At 40.3% G+C, this 20,423-nt stretch overlaps 1 protein-coding gene across 2 annotated transcripts in view; it reads left to right on the plus strand.

The window, feature by feature from the left end:
• Positions 1-20,423, plus strand: part of PTPN5 (protein tyrosine phosphatase non-receptor type 5) — a 74,714-nt gene that overhangs the window by 33,773 nt on the left and 20,518 nt on the right. For both annotated transcript variants that reach the window (XM_057369253.1, XM_057369252.1), the window contains exons 3-7: positions 9,908-10,089; positions 10,985-11,104; positions 12,932-13,015; positions 16,033-16,271; positions 18,548-18,737. In XM_057369253.1, the coding sequence (XP_057225236.1) occupies positions 9,908-10,089; positions 10,985-11,104; positions 12,932-13,015; positions 16,033-16,271; positions 18,548-18,737 (815 nt within the window). The remainder of the gene's footprint in view (positions 1-9,907; positions 10,090-10,984; positions 11,105-12,931; positions 13,016-16,032; positions 16,272-18,547; positions 18,738-20,423) is intronic.

Below are 20,423 nucleotides of genomic sequence, written 5' to 3' on the forward strand. Positions count from 1 at the left end.
AATTTACTTTGCTCAAGAAAGAGATTGTCTTTGAAATAAAAGTTGAATGTGACAGTGGCTTTCCTAAATGTTTTTTGTGAAGGCTTCAGGGCATAAGATTTGAGTCACTTAGTAAAGCAGGCTATCCCCAAATGAATGACATCAAAACATTCCCATTTGAACCTGGCAGGAAGCCAGCATATCACCCATCTGCTTCAAGGTGCAAACCTTCCTGTTCACCAGAGCAGAAAGCGGATCTAATACCTACAGGATGCCAGGTCAGTCACTGAAGAGACATTAGAAACACTCAGTGGTATTAGCATTATGACTGTAGAAGTTACTAATTTAACAGAAGAAATATGTTTTTTTTTTTCCTCAACAATAGCAGTGTGATAACACCAATTCAGATTATAGCCCTAGGAATAGTAAATACTTATCAAAGTGTGTGATACCAGAATGTGCTTGTTTCTTTTAACTGTCAGAGTCACCCTTGTATTGAAGAGGTTGTTTGTCTGGTTCTATATTATTGCTATTTTTTGATTATGCACTCAGGCACATTGAAGTCTATCCTGTGGTTAAAGTGTAAAGGCACAAAAATTATAAAATTATAATTAGGATTTGGAAGGGGAGAGCTGGTTATCCTGTTTCAGAGAGCTCAAGCCTGTACACTTTGATCTACATCGTTGTTCTGCTGACTGCTTTCCCTGCCTGTGTTGCCTGTGCAAGGCTGATTCATGAGCAGTCTAAGATTTATCTCCTTAACTGTGGAATTACAGAGCTGCTTTGTGGGTTTCCATTTTCAACATTAAAGGGAGCTTGTAGCCTGGGATTAATTTGGGACAATCAACTCCAGTGAAAGTCAGCTTGTAGTCTGTTTACAAAAGCACAAGGCACCTCCAAAATTATCACCAGGCACTTGAAAATGTTCAGTGAAGAAAAGAGCATAACAAAGAAATGCATTCTTTAGTAAAAAAAATACAATAAAATTGTATCTAATATTCAGTGGTAATCAGATGGACCTTCTGTAAGAGGGTTAAGAGGAAAGAAGAAAAGACAAAATCAAACAAAAGAAGCTTTGAACAGAGCCCTGATTGAAAGTTGGCAATTGCTAATTATGTGTGGGTGCAATATGAGTTAAAATTCACTGTCTCTGCCTGCTGAGGGTCTCCATTCATTTAAAAACTGTAATTTGACACCAAATTTAATACTTCATTTGAACCAAACACTGCTCTAGGGGCCCTGGCTGCAGTGARAAGTGGCATATCCTTTAATTTGACATTTCACAGAAGTAAAGGAAAAAGGACACTGCCTAAAAATACATCTTTACTTAAGAGTAAACCTCTTGTGTTAGCAGTGGGACTATGGTTTAGATGTAGCTRTAAAGGCATAGTAGTCTTGCATTCGAAATTAAGAGCAACTTCCCCATTATTGGTAGAGACACAGCAATTTATAATGAGTGTAGGACCCCGGCAGCCAAACCCTACAGATGGTACAGTAGCTCCAATATACTTCCCATATGGTTGCTTTATCTGACAGTCCCTTACTGTGTCTTACAGCTCCTAGCAGTTCATCTTTGCTGTCTTTCCAGAGCAGAGAGCCCAAGGATTTTTTTCTTCTTGTTCCCATCTAAGTGAGGCTCACACCTGATCCAGAGTGGTGCCAGCCGAGGCATCCTGAGCTCCTTTTCCTTGRCAGCTCTTTTTCACATCAGTTATTATGGACTAGAGATTTGGTAAGRGCAGTTAAATTACCTTCTCTCTTAGTAGGTGGGTTAGATGTATTATTAAGCGGTCAACATCAGTGTGTAGGACCCTAAGTATGAGACAAGTGCTGTCTGGAACATTTGGTCCCTTCCAGAAAGGAAGAGTTTGGTGACAGATCAAATGAAGTCTCCCAGACTCACACTTCAGTCAGACAAAATCTCTGGTGTCAGGCTGCATCCTTCCCCTTCAGAGATGTTACTTCATAGGCTAGCATCCTGTCTTGTAAAATTGTGCTTTGCAAATTCTTTTGATGATTTGAGACAATTATTGGTACTCTGTGGAGGCAGGGCAATTTAAGAAGATTGTGGATTTTGCTTTCTCTTTCCCATATTTCTTGTCCTCTGTAGTTATCATTTTTGCATGAACTATTTCTTGAGCAACACCACAATGAGCCGCTCTGTGGGGTGGGGAGTGGAAGTTGATATAGAAAAGAATGTTATTGCTATGTCATTACACTCCCTGACACTGGATTTTGTCTTTGCATTTCAGGTCTGTAGAGCACATTTGCAGATATTTGCACCAGAATCACTAAAAAGCAAGACTGGACATTAACTAAGAACAAATTCTTTCTCACCGGCAAAACCAGTCTTACTTTTTGAATCATTAATTCTGTTCAATAAAAAAAAAAAAAAAATCTTTATTTAGCTGCTAAAAAGCCCTCAGTTTTTCTAGTGAATGCTAACAGCAGCAGTGGGTTAAACATTAGACTGAAAATTAATCACAGTTGTTCTTGTATGGTCTGAAAGTAARTTTCAGAAGTGGTTTTTCAGACATGGATTAATAAATTAGGAAACTTCTGGGAATTTTCTTTTTTCATGACTTACAAAATGTGCTGTCCAGAATTGTAATCACAGAAAAAATACTACATTGGTAATTTAATTGTTYCTTTCTATATATACAGCCCAATCTAAGGGTAATCTGGACCTTCTCACCATTGATAACAGAGTCCCTWTTCTGTACAAGAATTTAACAGGTAGTAGGAGATGTTAGCTCCTGTAATGCTTGAGTTTTACAGAACCTGCAATAAAATGGCTGGGATTTTCTCTTTGTGTTCTCTAATGGTAAAAGTTGAGGCTGGTGGACATTTCCACTGCAGCAACTCAGCTGAAGATGCCCTTAGGGACTGGATTCTATCCAGATGGTATTTTCACTTATCATTGTGGCACTTCCCCATGGCAGCCAGACAATTACTACACAGTAGCTGTTGGACTATTGAAAAAAATCACAGCAGCTTGAAAGCTCTTCTAAATCACAGCAAAGAGCCTTGTCCATAGCCTGAAATTCGCAGAACATGTCAGCAAAGATGGTAACATCAGTGACCGATTGGGAATCGGATGAGGTTTGCAACTTGTCTGATGGCCAGTCTCCTCCTGTTGAAGAAGAGGGGGAGGCAGTTTGTCTTGCAATCTGATATTTCTCTTCTCCATCCCTCTCTAGCAGCTTGCGGCATTGCTTTTATATGTGACCCCGCAGTATCATCATAATGGTCCTGGGTGAACACGAACATTCTTTCTGCCTTCACCTCTCTTTCTCTCCTCCCACTCATCCCAGATGAAGTGGCAGGTGGACTGAGTGGGAGCAGTGTGAAATGAATGCAGAGAAAACGTGTGACTCAGCAGGGAGCTGCTGAGCGGAAAGGCAACTATTCTCCTTTTCTCCTTGCACACTCTGGCATCAGGTTGCTGTTCCCTCAGAGATGAGAAGTGATCCTTTACGGATGGAGCTGTGCAGCCCCCCAGCACAGCAAAGGGGCTGTTGGTTTGGTTTTTTTTTTCAGCAGAGAGGAAAGTTTCTTCTTCAAGTTTGTTAGGAATGTTGCCAGTCAAAGGGGCTAGAAATTGGGCTAGTATGTAGACCCTGATTCCCTGCATGACCTGCTCACAGATTCTCTGCATGACTTTCCCTCTTTCTTTCTTTCTTTCTTTCTTTCTCTCTCGATGCGTTTTTCCCTTTTGGTAATCAGAGTTTGGCATAAGCAGCACCAGACTCCATCAGCTGAGCTTGGGAAGTGCAAGTCTACAGTATTTTTCTTGGCTAGTAGGTGACATCCCTTTTCCTCTGTGCACTGCTRTTCAAACAACCCCACAGAGAACACCTGCCTTCCTCAAAAGGAGGCTCCTGGCTTTCCCCATGCTAGCTGCCACTCATGGACAAGTAAGTGCAAAGAAAAATTGATATTTGTGGGTTATTCTCAGTCTCACCAGGATAAATTAACATTCTCACTCAGTGTTGGGGAGGGAGAATTGCAGTGTCTTTCTAAGAAGTTTTGTAATGATGCAAAAGGTTTTTTGCATTTTATTGCCAATTCTGTGTTTGTCTTTCAGAATAGAGGACTGAAGTAGATTTTTTCTCTATTAGTAAACAGCAGGTAGACATATCAGTGGTTGTACTTAATAAAAGCTCAGCTTTAAAGCTGYAGTGTACATCATTGGCACTGAATTTTACTCACACACACACACACACGCAAAAAGCAAACATTAAGTGGTGTTCTCTGAATCTTCAGAGAGCCTGAAACAGTGTCACTGGGGAGCTGTTGAGCAACTGAATTCCCTTTGATGGGCATATGAATTTGTGTGAATCAAATACAGATATTTTCAGTGTGATCTTTTTAGCAGAAATATTCAGCTTTCCTAAATAGAATGTTAGAAATTTCAGCTGTTCCCCACACAGCTATGAATACCTGTGGCCTGGCTSAGCTTGTTCTTACAGTCCAGCATAGATACATTTAGACCAAACTAAAGCACTAATTGTAAGCTGAAATTCTTCTCAGGTTAAGTAATAGAGGGAAGGTAGTTCCAGTTTTGTGGATCTCACTTAAATTGATGGTATGACAGGCTTATTTCTTCTTTAACTTCTGTTACAGAGAGGAGTCTGAAATCTGCAGTTACAGTCTGCAGTCCTACAAAGAACCACAGGATGGATCTAACTGGCTTCCAGTTAGATTTCAGGGTTGCTTTGGTGCTTTGCTGTGTTTAGTGGTAAATGTAGTGGGATATATGTATCCGTCTGGCTTGTTGCTAGTGTTTGAATTAAGCCGTCTGATACTTTCTGAAGTAGCTCTCGATGTGCTTTTGCATTACAAATGCAAGATCCACCAACCACAAGCTCTTGGCAGCTAAAACTTGGACTTTATCCAGAGTGTAATGGGAAGTACTGAGGAGATTACATTGTTGTAAATCCCCTCTATCTCCAGTCAGTCAATAGTAGGTAGCTGTGGGGTTCATCTGGGGATGTTTTTCTTTGCAGCTTTTAATTTGGATACTTCTAGGGCCTAGGTGCTCTCCTCCTGGGCAGTGTTTTATTCAGCATAAATGTACCGAACTCTTGTAAACAGAGCAGGTCAGGGATCAAGCAGAGTAGCAGTTGTCACAATCAGAAAGGTCAGACAATTAGTAATGGAGGAGCTAGAGAGATGCATTCTTAGGGTAACAGTAAATACAGCCCCCAGTTTTCAACACAGATGATTATATCCTTAGTGTAATTTTCAACATAATTTATCAGATGAGTCAGGAGTGCAGACAGAATCAAGGAGAAACAGCCTTTCCTTGGTGGTGAGTTTTATCTGTCTGTAAACAGTAATGATGCAGCTCCTGTCATGTTTATTACTTAATATATGAGGTTGCTGTTCATAAAGAAGCTCGGTAGAAGTTTCAGAGTTATAAAATAGTGACCCAGTAGCTGGTTTCCTGCAGAGCGAACGGTGTAAGTACACAAGTTGTGTTTGTCATGAAAGTAGGAAAGGTCCCCTTCCTCTAACCCACTTCTTCCCATACTACTGCAGTGCAAAAGAAAGCTAATTATCCATTTCCATCCTTATCATGCTGCAGTGGCACCCCAAAAAATGTTTTCTTAGCCAATGCTTTTCTTCTACAGCTTATTCTTTGGATAGACAGGTTTTTGCCCTCCAGCACAAGCTGCCTCTTGCTCAACTCTACTCTGAGGCAGCTCATTCAGCTTTGATATGTCTCTCCAGCACCTGGACCTACCTGCAATCAGGATGTCTTATGATGTGTGTATTTAACAAGGTCTTGACCAGATCTGTGAACTGTAATGCCAAAGCTGTGTCCTGCGTGTGCAGTGGAGGTGCATGTCAAAAGAAACAGTGGACCTGAGCCCCATCTCAGTAGTGCACTTTCATCTATTATTCATTCTTCAGGAGCAGGTCTCCCTAGCAGYTAGATTGAAATTAGAGGCAGGGGTTTCAGTAGGCAGTAGCCTTTTGACATCTGAGGATGCAGAAGCCATAAATGGCCTTTTGACTCTGGTCTGAAATGTTGGTAATCTTGATGAATGTRTGAGGTATTACTGGCATGTTTGCCCTTTGTGATGCTTTCACACTGTAGTCCGTTCCCAAAAATTCTCACCACACATGGCCRTCAGGAAGATCTGGACAGGTTCAGAGGGACACAGCTCAATACACCTAGAACAATTAGGGATAATGCAGCTGAACTGCTCTGGTGTGTTGGCTGCTGCAGCTGGAGACTTGGCAGAACAGGTGAGGCCCCTTTTCCCCTCTTGTGTATCTGGAAGGTAGAATCCACCATTAATAAAATTTGTATTTGCCAGTGAAGAGCAGTACCTTGAACCCAGAAGCATAATTACCACAAGGACAGTCTGATAGATGTACATAAATGCCTAACAAGTGTATGAGCACTATCTTTTCATTGCTGGGGTACATTTTCTTTCTGTTATAAAAACTATTTTGTTGAGGGACAAGTCTTTCTCTCAAAGATACATTTTTAATTCTGCCAATGGAGCTGTGCCAATTTCTTGAACATTTGCACCTGTGCACTAGAGAGGACACAAGTTGCTTTTAAAATGCTAACTTCATTAGGAAATACAGCCAGAATGTAACGTTCTGAGCGGTTGGTTTTGTTTTGTTTTTCTCTGAAGGCTTTAAGTATGAATCAGTTGAGTTACAGAGCTGCTACTGCCTCACCCACAGCAGGATTTGATGGGATCATGGCATGTTTGTTACTGTAAGGCTTTGTTGACTTGCTTATTATTGCTACAGTGCCTTTTAGTGTTTCAGCTAAGACTAGTGCTCTAAGCACTTGCTTTTCTGAGTGTTATGTACGTGGCTTTTTCATTCTTCTGCCTGTTATGTACCCACATATGAAGTCAGAAAAAAAATATATGGAGATGCAGGGGGTTTAAAATGGGCATTGCCAGAGTTACAGAAGCCAGCTTTTACCTTCTGAGTAAAGAAAGAGATTTTCCTATTTATATTRTTCCATAATATAATAATATGCAGTGCTATGCCATGTATTTTTGGCAGCTTATTTTGGTGGCAATGCTTAAGGAAAGAATACAGGATGAATGGATCCCTGGCATGATGCAGAAAGTGGCTTTCCCTGAACAGCAAGGATGAGGTTAAGTTTATGGTGCTGTTTTGAAATTTCAAGTTGCGTTCACAAGCCATATGCCTGCTACAGATGTCAGAGACCTTTTAATTCTTTTGCCAAAGGGTTTTTTTTTTTTCCTAGCAAGTGTAGTCTTGTGCCAAAGCAGAAATACTCATGGAACTTGAATCCCCATCTCAGTGATGCAGGAAATGAGGAGGATATCATGTGGATGCTACATTTCACTGTCAGTCAAATCACTAGCAGAGGAGAGGCTCAGTTCACTGCTGGATGCAGTCATCCTTGCCAGCTCTCTGGAGACCTTCACACCCACCTTGACACACAAAAGCTTCACTGATGTCTCACTCATTACCTCATCTACAACTGAAAGAATCCTGGGTCCATTAGGGCAAGCTGTACAGGAATATAGGATTGCAAGATGACATGAATTCTGTGTACTGCTAATTGAAGTATTGTTTAAAGCTGGTGTGGTTAAATTGATACAGAACCCGAGGTGGGCATCATTATGTTTGTTAGAAGTGAATCTTTTGGGATTTCTAGGAGAAATTTTTGAATGGACTTTAGTTAATACTAGACCTTCTCTCTGTATATCCAAGACATGTATATGTTCATTTATATGTATGGATTCAGGCAGTTCTCTGTTATTTTAGTTCTTGCACATCTTCTTTCATTTTAGTGAAAACACCTCTTCATAACAGATTCAGTTCAGCAGAGCTGGAATCCTGAGCTCCTAGGTCAACAGACCAGGTCTCTACCTTGTGCAGTGAAAAATACTTGAAAGTAAGAGTCTATTGTGCTTCATAAAGGGCAGTTGTAAGAAGGAGAATGTGACTCCTACAATTGTACGGGTGTTACTAGACAACACTAGAATTCCAGGAACTGGACTTCTGGGCTGTGGAGAGGCACAGATCCCCATGGTTACAGACAAAGAGCAGTGCCCTAACTTTGACATCTTTGTTCCAGAAGATGTGGTGAAGTGGCCTTCACATTGTTGTATTATAGTCAAGGGTTTGTTTCCAAACAGAAATGACCTTGTGAAATCTCAGGCTGTTGCAGGTATGAAACAAAGAGATTCTGTTTACCTGCTACACAAGGCAGCACCTTTGGTCAGTTTAAAAAAAAAATCTTCTGAAATATTAAATACTATGACTTATAAAAATCAGTTGAAGGCTCCATGTGAAATCTGCATTCTTTGGTCCAGTTGTCTTCCCAATTATGTTTTAGTTCTGTATTGTGTATATTTTACCTTGAGATTTATTTTGAGTATGCAAGATAGGAAATTATCAGAACTTGGAAAAACATAATTCTTGGGGACACTGTGAGGTGCATTATTTAATGCAGACAAAGGAAAAGTAGAACTTAAACTACATTTAGTGAAAATGGAAGGTTTGAGACTTTAGGAGCAAACAATAATAAACTATAAGCGAATAGATGTTTTTAAAGATTTAAATCTCAGCCACAGGTGCATGTGTCTCTGCAAGGATGACAAAAATAGTTTCTGACACGAAGATTYTGTCCCTGCTAAATTTCAAATTCCTGTTCCAAAACACAGAACATAAACATCCCACCAAAATAGCAGGAAAAAATTGGTGATCATTAACTAGTATTTTCCTTTCAATTCTTGTTCGAATCTAGTGAGACATGAAGCAGTTTAGAAGCTTGAAAATTTCCAGCTTTAAGGACTGAGAGGTAGACTTCCCATGATCCTTTGAGCTATATTCCAGAAACTTTCTGCTTTTCTTGGAAAAGTGCTGTTTTGAAGTGGTTSTCTTCTAGCATTAAAAAATGAATTCTTACTATGGCCAGACCCTCAGCTGATACACAGATGTATTTAATTTTGTTTGCCTGATTAGAACAGTGGTCAGTTTAGAGCTGCCTATCTGACTTAGAATTACTGTTGCGCGACATTTAGAGAAATGTTTGTTGAGGGGAACATTTTATGGAAACCTGACCTCAACAAACCATGGAAGGACCAATGGTGTGGCCTTTCCCTGGGACACAGGAGGCAGTTTCAGACTGAAGGCTACAGCGTGTATATAGGGCAGCCTTGGGGCATTCCTCACGTACAAAGATGTAAGTCAGTAGTACTTACACCCAATGAGTCTGATCTTTCACTCCTTTTGGCTTGTAAATTAATTTAAATCTACACAGACTCCATTCAAAATACTGTTACTGTGGGACTAGCCATACCAGTGGTTATTTCCACTGAACAGAAAAGCATTGCAACATTATTAAATAGCTCTTGAGTATGAATTCATCCAAGAAGTAGGTTATTGGAATAAAGTCTATTTTATTAGTGCCTTAGGACACTCAGCCAAAACCCAGTGCCCCTGAGCACTATTCAGGCACATAATGTGAAACAGCCTCTACCTCAGAAATTTGTAACCAGATTAGACAAAGCAGTCAAATAAAAGAAATAGAGAAATTGAGACAGGAAGGGGCAAAATGGGTCCTCTGCTGGGAGTGTGTAGCTAGGCAATAGCATAGGTAGTTTTCTTTTAAAAAGTAAAAATGAAAAAGTGCAGCAATGTAAATGAGAATTTGTTAACAACAAAGCCCAGAATCTGCACCTCCGGAAAGAAAGGGAAAATAATTTATCCACCCACACTCACTTTTTTCTGACGAAGGCAGGTGAATAAAGCTGCACTAATAGAGTATGACGCTCACAATCCTGAGCTGCGCTTGCTGAGGCAGAACGGAGAGGTAACAATCGTCTCCAGSAAAACAATAGCCCTGCAGCCCCCGCAGTGCCTGCAGGGTCACATCCCATTCATCCCCTGCACATGTCGTTTTCACGTGAAGGTTGTTCCCGTCCAGCTGGTATGGAGTCCATGGATGAAGCTGAAGGACGGCAAGGAGAGCTGAACAGGAAGGAGCAGTCCCTGAAAGCCTCCCAGAAAACAGCAGTGTTCGGTTGGCCTCCGTGGCGGAATGGATTAATACCTGGAGACAACATGTATCTGTTTGTCCTCTCACAGATACTGGTAAGGCAGCTTGCCATAGCTTTGGAATGCTGGAACCTTTTTTTAAGCTGCGTTGGTTTGGGAGGTTTCCTCTTTATTGACTCTAGACATAGCATGGGGAATAGACGCAGTCCTTTCATTTCTGCAGGCRCCTCTCACAGCTTTGCATTGAGAACAGCCCCTGAACTGATGTCCCTGACTCCTATTCCATTTCCTGCCTCTCAGCAAAATGACCAATATCCCACCAAATCTTTTCTCTTTGCATGGGGGCAAAGACCTATGTTGTTAACACAGGGAGAAGAGGTGTATCCTTTAAAGTTGTGATGTGCACTTCACAGTCATGGATGAGGTTATACCTCTCTGTGAGTGTGTTATATTAAAAAAAAAGTTGGTTTGTAGTTTGTTAACTGTGGCACGTGCAGCACCCTTAAGCAGTTCAAATGAAGTTTCCATTTGTGTACGTTTGTGTGTGTGTGTATTTATAGTAATGCCTATGCGAAACATGGCTATTTGAGAGAGTTTTGAGAGAGGCCTTAATTTGTATTAACATCCTAAGCCATGGAATTACTAGTTTTGATCTACAAGTAACAATTCTGGAAGTTCAGAAGTCAGAAGAACCTGTTGCTCTTTTGATGTTGCTCCAAGTGCTCTTTCTGGGCAGCCTGTTTGCTAGTGAGGGTCAGAGTGAGCCTGTGTAACTCAGTGATGCACATCTGTTCCAGAGTGGCTGAGCACAGACCCTGCAGTCTTTTTATCCCTGTTAAGCTGCTAGAAAATACCTGACTCCTTAAAGCAAAAGGGATAATCAACATGAAATCAATGCTAACTAAATTAGTTAATTATGCAGTCTTGAAAGGAAAATGAATGTTTGTATAATGAGAGATGCTAATTACGTCTTTTCTGATTGATTGCACAGCTTCTCTGCATGATGCTGTGGTACAGCACTTACGGGACCATCCCGGCAGCTCAGAATGCTTTTGACCTGCTCTCTTACTTGCTTACCCCATTTAAACAGGTTTTTTCAGACCAAGGGGAGGTAAGTCCCTGTGCTCCTCTCTGATTATGTAGTTGATGTCAGTTGCTTTGGGGGGCACCTCTAGTATATCTTCTGATTAAAAGTATAATACGTGTGTATTTCATGAATTATAGTGTTGTATGTCCCGAAATAGAAAAAGAGTTTTCTGAAAATGAATGAATATTTTATCATTCTCATATTGGGCTGTTTTTTGGCTATGATGTTAGGTCGGCACATCAGATTTTTCATTATGTGCAAATTATTGCAAATTAAACAAAGCAATAAGTCAGTCCCATTAAGGATTAGCCAGTAGTAAAGGGAGAGTTGGAACTTTATTTCTTAGGATGAATAGAARGTTAAATTATGGAAGAATGGATCAAGCCACATAAAAGGTGCAAATCACACCATAGTTAGTCACAAAAATCTATTTTTGTTGAGTGTTTAGAACATATCCGTGTGCAGTAAATGTATTTCAAGTGTACTAGGTGCAGAGATTCAATTATATCWACAGAGCTACCCCAGTAAAACTGCTTAGCTTCTCACCATGACATGAGGACATGTATACCAGAATGATTCATCTGATAAATTACTGGTAATTATATCCGGCACAGATTTTTCTAGTGTGGACAGAACCTTAATTAAGTAGTGAACAGCTACTTTCAAAAATCAGATTAAATGTATTTGCTATCAGAATGCTTAGATCCATTGTACATAATTTTGAGGCAGAGGCTTTGTGGTGCCAATAGAAAATCTGATTCAGTGCCTCACAAGATTGAAGTACAGTGGAAAATGTTTTCTGTTTTCTYGTACTAATGTTTATGAGCTGCATGTCACCTGCTCTTTTGGGGTTTTTTGAAAGAAGCACTTTTTCTTTGCCCTTTTGCAGTTGGCTTTATTATGCACAGAGCTCTTCACAGACTAGTGCCTGTGTCTTATTTGCAGTGGCTCAATCATTAAAAAATTGTTGTTCCTTACAGAAAATCACTGATTTGTGTATTTTAACTTACAATAATTGTCCTTCATGGAAGAAACTGGTTCCTAGAATGCACCACAAGAACACTCCAAGCATGACTCGGTGCAGATGTTCATGCATATGTTTGAGGACTGTTTATTATAGAACTATTTATTGTGCAAATTTACACTTGAAAACAGTACAGGCAAAGAAATCTTCTGATGTTAAAATAAGCAAATGAAAGYTCAACTCCAAATTTCTCATTAGCTGTGCTAGCGGGAAGAAAAACAGTAAAATTCCCTGCTCACCGAAGCCCATTAGAACTGAGTTTTGAACCTACTACTGAGAACAGGCTGAACTATAGACTACTATAAAATGATTAAGGCATCAGAATTAATTTCCCTGCCAGTAGTGTGAATTAACCTGATGGTGTTTAACAGAATGCGTAGAAAACACAGAAAACTCCTCTGTGGCTGGATTTTATTTAAGGATCCCCAAACCCAGGAACAGTACTAAACTTTTAAAGCCTTTTGCCACAGTATAAAATCACACTGACTGCAGCAATGAAGCRTTGGTCTAGTCTGCAAAATTGAATCGTGGATTCAGATCTCAACTTCGGCAATGTGTTAGGATAGGAAGCGGAATTCCTGTTTGCCTTCACAGTGAAATCTGGTGTTTAGACCTTCTGAGATGCTGGGGGTTAGAGACGGATTCAGTTTCAGTCTTCTCCAAAGCCTGGCATTTTTTTGGTGGTAATGGCAGCTTTTCCCCTGGTGAGTATGATTTGAGTAAATCTTTATGGGAAATAATACACACTTGGCTAAGAAAGTGCATGCAGACACTGTGCTGTGCCCCTAAATACTTAATGAATCATTGTCTATTGTGTTGTCTCACAGAGCCTGACTACAGTTGGGAGTGTTGTGGTATCATACATCCTGCTGTCTTTGGCTTCTCTAGGACTGCTATTTTTAGGATCTCTGGTAAGTTAGGATACAACACAAACTGTATTCAAGCCCTTTTTCAGTGAGTTTTTATAAGATGTTTGATTTATCCAAAGTTGTTGGTGTTATGCCCAAACTGATTGTAAAGCATCATTTTTGGGGCTGTTTCTGTCTAATTATCTGCTTACAATATATAGAGAAATCAACTTTACTAAATTTCTTGATGGATTGAGGATTACACTGTTGGGCATCCATCCAGAGATGGGCAAACTGTTTGCACTTACATAGAAGGGATGTTGTCCAGCAACAGGACCATCATCCATTCATTTCAGTGGCAGAAGGCACTGTTCCAGAGAGCCAGTGTACTTCTGAATGTGAAGTCCTCTTAGACGTAGGCCAAGGCCCCAGTGCATAACAAGCTTAAATGGTATAACTACAATTAATCTAGTTAGCTGTCAGTTTTGAGGAGCAGGAGTGTGTTGTGTTTCTCCATAGATTGTGTAACTGGCACAAAGTTGTGTGGTAGATGGCAGAGCTATGGAGAGCTCTTTCTTGTTAGGGAGCTTGAACTGAATGTGGCTTTTCATACCCCTCAACACTGTTCAATTAGAGTGGAATGCAGTTACTGCCCATGCAGAGACAGAGCATCACCTCCTGTCCTTACAGAGGTGAACCCCAGGTAGCTCAGGAAGTTGAAGCTGTGCTAGGTACATGCTGTTTGAGTGATGCACAGTATAATGAAGTATATTCTAGAATCATGGGACTGTAGGTGGGAAGAGATTGCTGGTCTAACATCCTTCGTGGAGCAGGGCACTTGCTAATGCTTGGCTAGGTCAGCCATGAATTTTTCTACAGAGGGTTTGAAAACCTTTAGGGAAGGAGATGTATCATATCTCTGTGTGCCTGTGCCACAGCTGTGTGGCACTTTTGGGGAAGAGCTTTTTCCTAGTGTCTGATCTGAATTTCACAAATCTAAATGTTTGAGCTGAAGTTCTGCAGGCTTGTGGCCACTGTCCCTTGTGGTATCAGCTGAGAGTACCAAGCAGTGATTGGCTGCATGTCTGGAGCTGCCCTTCAAGTAGTTGCAGGCCACTGTTAYATCACTCTGCCCTTCTCTTTGCTGGGCTGAACAAGCCCAGTTTCTTCCACCTTTTTCTTGTGCTCTAGACCACTGACCTCCTTTGCAACCCTCTGCTGGGACTACTCCAGTTTTTCCATACCTGTCTTAAACTGGAGGAACTAAATTTGTAGACAGTATTCAGGGTGCAGCTGCATGAGTTCCAAGGAGAGGGGAAGACCCTTTTTGATTTGCTGTCCACACTCCCTGCTAGGAAGTAATGTCATATTGTATGCCATTAAGTTCAGTTAAGTTCACTCAGAGGCAGCACAGTGACAAAATCTTCTGTTTAACGTGTCAGGCAAATGTACTTTCTAAAAACCATTCACAAGGCAAAGCAATTATAGTTAATGCCTCCATTATTGTGATCATTGATGTAGGCAAGGAAGTTAGTCAGGTTTATGCAATCTTCTGCTTTTATGATGCATCTGTACCTTATCCAGATTAATTTTGTCCTCAAAAATAAACTTCTGGTGATTACTGTAATTGTGAATACTAAAGAAAAAAAAAAAAAAAGAGCCATCTAAGAATTTTCCAGGTAATCATGCAGCAAAGTGTTCTGGGCTGAAAATCTGAATAGCAGGACTGTGATTTTTTTTTGCATATTCAATTATTTCTCAGCGAATGAAAACATTTATTGCTGCCCTGTTCTTAGCACAGAAGGTAAAGTTAAGTGAAAGCTCTCTGTGGCCAAAAATTCTGATCTCTATTTGAAGAGCTTTGCATGTGAACTCCTTGCAAGGATTTTAAGCCATGTGCTGCCTAGAAGAGAACTTGAAGGGAGCTTTTACTTTGAGGATTGCCTTTATGACCAAATCTTTCTTTCTCAATGTTAAAATTTACACTGTCCTGCATGACATCCTAGTGTGCTTTAGTAGCCTAGGAAGAGAAATTTGACCCTTTTTAGTGGAACTTTTCTAAACTCAGTTGGCCTTTTAAAAGCCCTGTAAGAACAGCACAGAAGATGCTCTGCTGTAGAAAATAAGACCTGTTCTTAGTCTCAAAAGGAGGCATGACAGTGCAGTGCAGCCTGAGTGATGCTGCTCCTAGTTCAATGCTAGATGGATGGAGTTGGCATAAGGTTCCAGGTCCTGGAATTCAGAGGAGGGCTTGAAATTTTTAACTGAAGTCTGTGTGGAGGTTTTAAAGTCTACTGCTCTGATTCCCAAATCACCTAGTCTAGCACAGCATCTGTGCAAACTGATACAATGCAGAAATTTTTTAGATTCATGCAATTTCAAACCTTTCCTTAATTTGTAATATAAACTTAGGTATTGCATTTGTGTCCTAAAGCTTCACAGAATTCATTATTTTATTTGAATACCATATTTAAATCAGATAGTTAGATTATAGCACAGCCTTTCCCCTTGGCCAAAAAGTGATATGGGCATTTTGAGCCTCAGGATCAGATCAGAAAATTTAGGCCTCTTTAAAAAATTATGGGTTCATATRTAAATTTGTGGTACAGTGCCAGGGTTATTAAAGATGTTCAGCTCAATTATATGTACTTAAGATAGCYATATGTAAATTTCAGATGGAAAGCCATTACATCAGGAGCTATATGCTTTGTAGAGTACAATAATTGATTTTTACTTTGTAAACAAGCCTAGGAAGGATAAGATACTGAATGAAAGGACAGTGGCATCATGTTGGCCTGCATATGATGGTCACAAGCACATTCCACTTCTACTGTATCCCAGAGTTAAGCCTAGCCAGTTCTGTGGMAACCTCTGTGGCTGAAAGCAGGTTTGAATGGGTAGATGTGAATCCATGTAACACGCACCACAAAGCCATTCCTGCATGGAATGTTCCTGTTCTCTTCAGTACTCTCCAATTGTAATTCAGAGAGCTGAGATACTGCCCCAAAGGCCCATGCCCTGGGCTGTATGGAAGAGCTGGCTACAAGCAGAAAGCTTCTTTAAACATTTGTTTCCTCCAGATTTGGCATCTACTCAGAGCCCAACCAGACCCCCCCTTTCCGCTGCAAGAGGACAGACGCCAATCTGTGAGCAGGCAGCCTTCCTTCACGTACTCAGAGTGGACAGAGGATAAAAATGAGGACGACTTCCTAGATTTGGATCCTGTGCCAGAGACTCCAGTCTTTGACTGCGTAATGGACATTAAAGCAGAGACAGACCCAGCTACTCTGACCGTTAAATCCGTGGGCTTGCAAGAAAGGTAGGGTAAATGTGACTAAAGGGAAAGTCTGGTTCCAGATGTTGTGGATTTAGGAGTTCTGTGCCCAGTAGGAAGTGCTATTGCCTTTGTGAATGTCACTTTAGAACATGGTTTTAAAGTCAAGCACCTACTTTATTTCCTGTCCTGTTTACTTTCCAGTCAAAAATAGAAACATGTTAGCTAAACAACACAGTTTCTGGACAGCTGTCAACAAGTGCTATTCTAAAGTGTAATTTCCTTCCATTGAATACATCCATTTGTGTTTGATCAGTCTCTCACCATTCATCAAGGCAGCAACTGCATAGCATGAAATCCACTAAAGGGTGGTGAAAGCTTTTACCTCTGAAAAAGGTCTTGTTGATTTTTTCTTTTTTCCCCATGTCACACATGCTGGAGGACTAGAAAAAGAGGTAGCCCTCAGTATTTCTCACATAAATGAGTCAATCCAGAAGAAAATGAATTTGATTCAAATGAACCCAGTAATGAAACTTTGGGGTGAGCTGTTGTTCACGGCTTGAACCATGAGGGCAACTCAAAAAGAGGAATTTCTCAGGCAAGTCAGGAGCATCTCAGAGACATTCACAGCYAGGAAAGGGCAGTTTCAAGATAAAAGGATTTTTTTTTCTTTTGGGTCCTTTCAGTTGTCTTAGTGAAATAGAGCAGAGATCTTGATGATAGAATTCCTGTGAAGAAATTCTGCAAAAGTGATGATGTTATGAATAAGAATGAAGTTATACTGACGGGCCCAGCATCACAAAGTATCACCTTTCTTTATTTCTCAGTTTTCAGGCTTAATTGGAGTGCTAACCATAGTTAATTCTCATCTCTAAAGTTAAAAAATAAAAGGCCAGAACTTAGATTTTAAGAATATGATGCTGACTTTCCAAAGCCCCCCAGGACACAGTAAAGTGGGATCTAACAGAAGAGGCTTTCAATTTGCACTCTGTGAGCTTAGAATCTTTTTTCTCACTTTATGGTTTGTTACAACATTGTCCTAAAATTTTATATCTTTTATTGTTTTATTCTGCCTTTATATGAGACCACAGTAACCTCTGGGGCTTGTCCCTGAAGCTGCAGCTATCAGGGAGTTTTGTTGTTTTTTCATTAAAGGCAGGATTGGGCTTGAAATATCTGAGTCATTTGTGTTCTTCATTWTCCCTGATTCCTTCAATTTCTGTCATTTTAAAGATGTGATATTTCTCCTCAGGTGATTTCTAGCCTGCAGGAAAGACACTCATTGTATCAAGAGAWTTGGGGAATATTGACTGGGGCGTATCACTTGGGGAATAATCAGTTGGTTAAAGTAATGAATTACAGTGAAAAACCTGTCAAATATCTGGGAGAAGGAAAGCAATTGCTTGACGTTTTCAAACTAGGTCCAATCTGTACACTTAAGAGATAAACTTGTTTTCAACATACACGTGTCCTTGAGAAGACAGACATCATTTCTGGTTTGAGCTGTGACCTGACAAATTGCATGTGCATTAAGCATTGGTGACTTTTCCTTTGTTTGGTGTTGTGTTAAATTACCCACCTGTGCCTCTTTGGCATCCATTCTGCTTCTCTGACTTCCCTCTCATTCTTTAACCACCTACACTATTAGAAGCATGGTCAAACACCACTGAGATTTGCTGAAGAAGAAATAATCTCATTTCTTCCTGCTGATGAGCTATTAATACAGGTAGCCTCTTCCGCCTTGAAAGAACCAAAAGCATTCATTGTCAAATGCATCTATTTTGGGGGAGAAATGTGGTAGCTTTTTAATAGCACAAAGGAGGGTAAGGTCAAAATCATTTGAAAGGAGTCACTAAAGATTCCGTGCTGGTGGCATTTCCCMGTGACTCTGAATTGTAGCAGACCAGCTGCAAATTCTTTTGGACAAACTCCTGAAACCAGGAAAGGGCTGTGATCTAAATAATGACTTGTGTCCTCTCTGTGAGCTAATCATGCCTGCAGGCTTGCATGGCTTTTAATAGCTCTTGCACACACCTTCTAACTAGATTTTTTGGGTTGAGATTCGTCAGAAATAGGTTTACTGTGTGGATGTATAGAACCTTTACCTAGTAATCATCATATTGTGTGACTTTATTATTATGTTAAAGATATTTAAATATAGATTTGCTGATGGCTTTTGAATCTTGCTTTTGTCTATCATATGTGAGATTACCAGTTCTGTCTCCATCAGAACCAGCTGGGTGCCTTTCTGAAGCTGTTAATCTGTCATTGCCGACAATAATGGGGTGTTGTAACCAAACCTCGACCACTCTGTTTTGCAGGAGAGGTTCAAATGTTTCACTCACACTGGATATGTGCACCCCGGGCTGTTCTGAGCAAGGCTTTGGCTATGTCATGTCCCCACGGGAGCAGTCAGCCCGGGAGTACCTCCAGACGGCATCGAACATCCTCACTGAGGAAGAGCTGCACAAGAAAGCGCTGGATCCTTTCATACTCCAGGCAGAGTTCTTTGTGAGTGCCTGACCTCTCTCTTCCCGGAGCATCATTAAAAATGGGAGGTTGTCTTTCTGTAGAAGACCTTGCTATTATTTTCTGCCAGTCTAAAAGTATTATATGCAAACTCTCCTTCTGTAAGTGAAGCATTTAATGAAATTCCCAAATTTGTCATCCCTTGAAATTACTGTGTCTGAAAGCTTTCACTGGTATTGTCACTTTAAAACTAGAGAATTGGTTCTGGCAACAACAACAACAACATATCTTTGTTTTCACAAGACATTTGGTTTTTTATGTGYTGACATATATTCTTTTTTTAACAAAAATCGCTACAGTACAGAAGAAAAGCCACATTTGCTCTAGACGTAACTTCTTGAAATGTGTCTGGAGCTGCCCTAGGGATGAAATTAGTCCTAATCCACCCTCTTTGCTGTTGAATGCTTAACGTGGAGCTACTTTCCAAATGCAAATTCTCTGGTTACCTGAAACACAGTTTGGCTCTGTCATTCAGCAGAAGCTATAGAAAGTATGTCTTACTGTTTGTTTTTTTTCTGCACAAAAATAATTTACTAGTTGTAAGCTTTTCTGTCAGTTGCTCTTAGGATTCTGAAAATGTTTCCTTGGCTCACTGTATCTACTAATACTTTGGCAGAAAGATCCTTTGCCTCATTTTGGAAAAATATACTTGTAGAGATGAAGCAAGGAGTTGCAAATTGGATTTCTAAGTAGTTTATTATAAAGGTCAGATACGTTTTAGTGTAGYGAGTACCCTGACTTTTTAGATCTTTCATGCTATTGAGTCTGTTCCCTAACTGGTTGAGTGTCCATGTGCTAGGTATTGTCATGTTTGTCATATTTATTATATCTGACAAAAAAGTAGTATGCAAAATGCTGCAGTGGCTGCATTATGTGTATTAGTCAGGGCTGTAAATTCCTGCTCAAGATGGGAGGTAACCAGGGCACACGGTTTGCATGCTGAGGTGTTGCAGGGCATGTGATCAGCAGCTACTGAAGTTAATACTGCCACATCAAATATTCTCTTAAGCATGAAATCTCAGCAGAGCAGGAGGAAGATTATGCTTTGCAACATTACAGCCCTTTCAGCCTGTCCTCTTCATGACCTCTAAGTGTCTGAAAGGGAAGGACTAACACTCTAATTACCACTTGCTGTCCTTCCTCCTTGTGCAGTTTCAGAGGGTTTTTTTCTCACTTTACAAGAACAGGGGGATAGTCTGGGCTTCTGTTTTAAAACACAGCACAAGGGGTCTGTGGTGCTTAATTCACTTAGTTCTGCACAAGTTTAAGGGAAGCAGCTTTTGTGTAGGCTAAGTCCTGATTCTTTTAAAGTAAAGCATCTACTGTTCTTTTAAGGAGGGAGTGTTCATTTGGTGTCTGAACTCACTGCTAAACTAGTCCATATTCAGTTTCATCAGTCTTTGGGCTACACTGTGGCTTTCAAGGAAAGTAAATAATGTTAGAAGCAGAAAAAAAAACATGCTTCATTTCTCTGAGAGATTTTGAATTAGGTTTCCTGGTGTTCATAGAATTATTCAGCAGCCAAACCATCCCAAGCTATTTTCATTCTTTAATGAAAACTGAAAGAGCACAAAATGCTGTGCAATCAAAATGTCATTTCCATAATTAAAAATTGTGAACTAGTTATCACCAGCTAGCTCTTCATCGTGTTTTTTCACTCTGTCTAGC

The sequence above is a fragment of the Malurus melanocephalus genome, unplaced genomic scaffold (genome assembly GCF_030028575.1).
Source record: "Malurus melanocephalus ecotype Western Australia unplaced genomic scaffold, MMel_1.1 scaffold_106, whole genome shotgun sequence".
NCBI lineage: Eukaryota > Metazoa > Chordata > Aves > Passeriformes > Maluridae > Malurus > Malurus melanocephalus.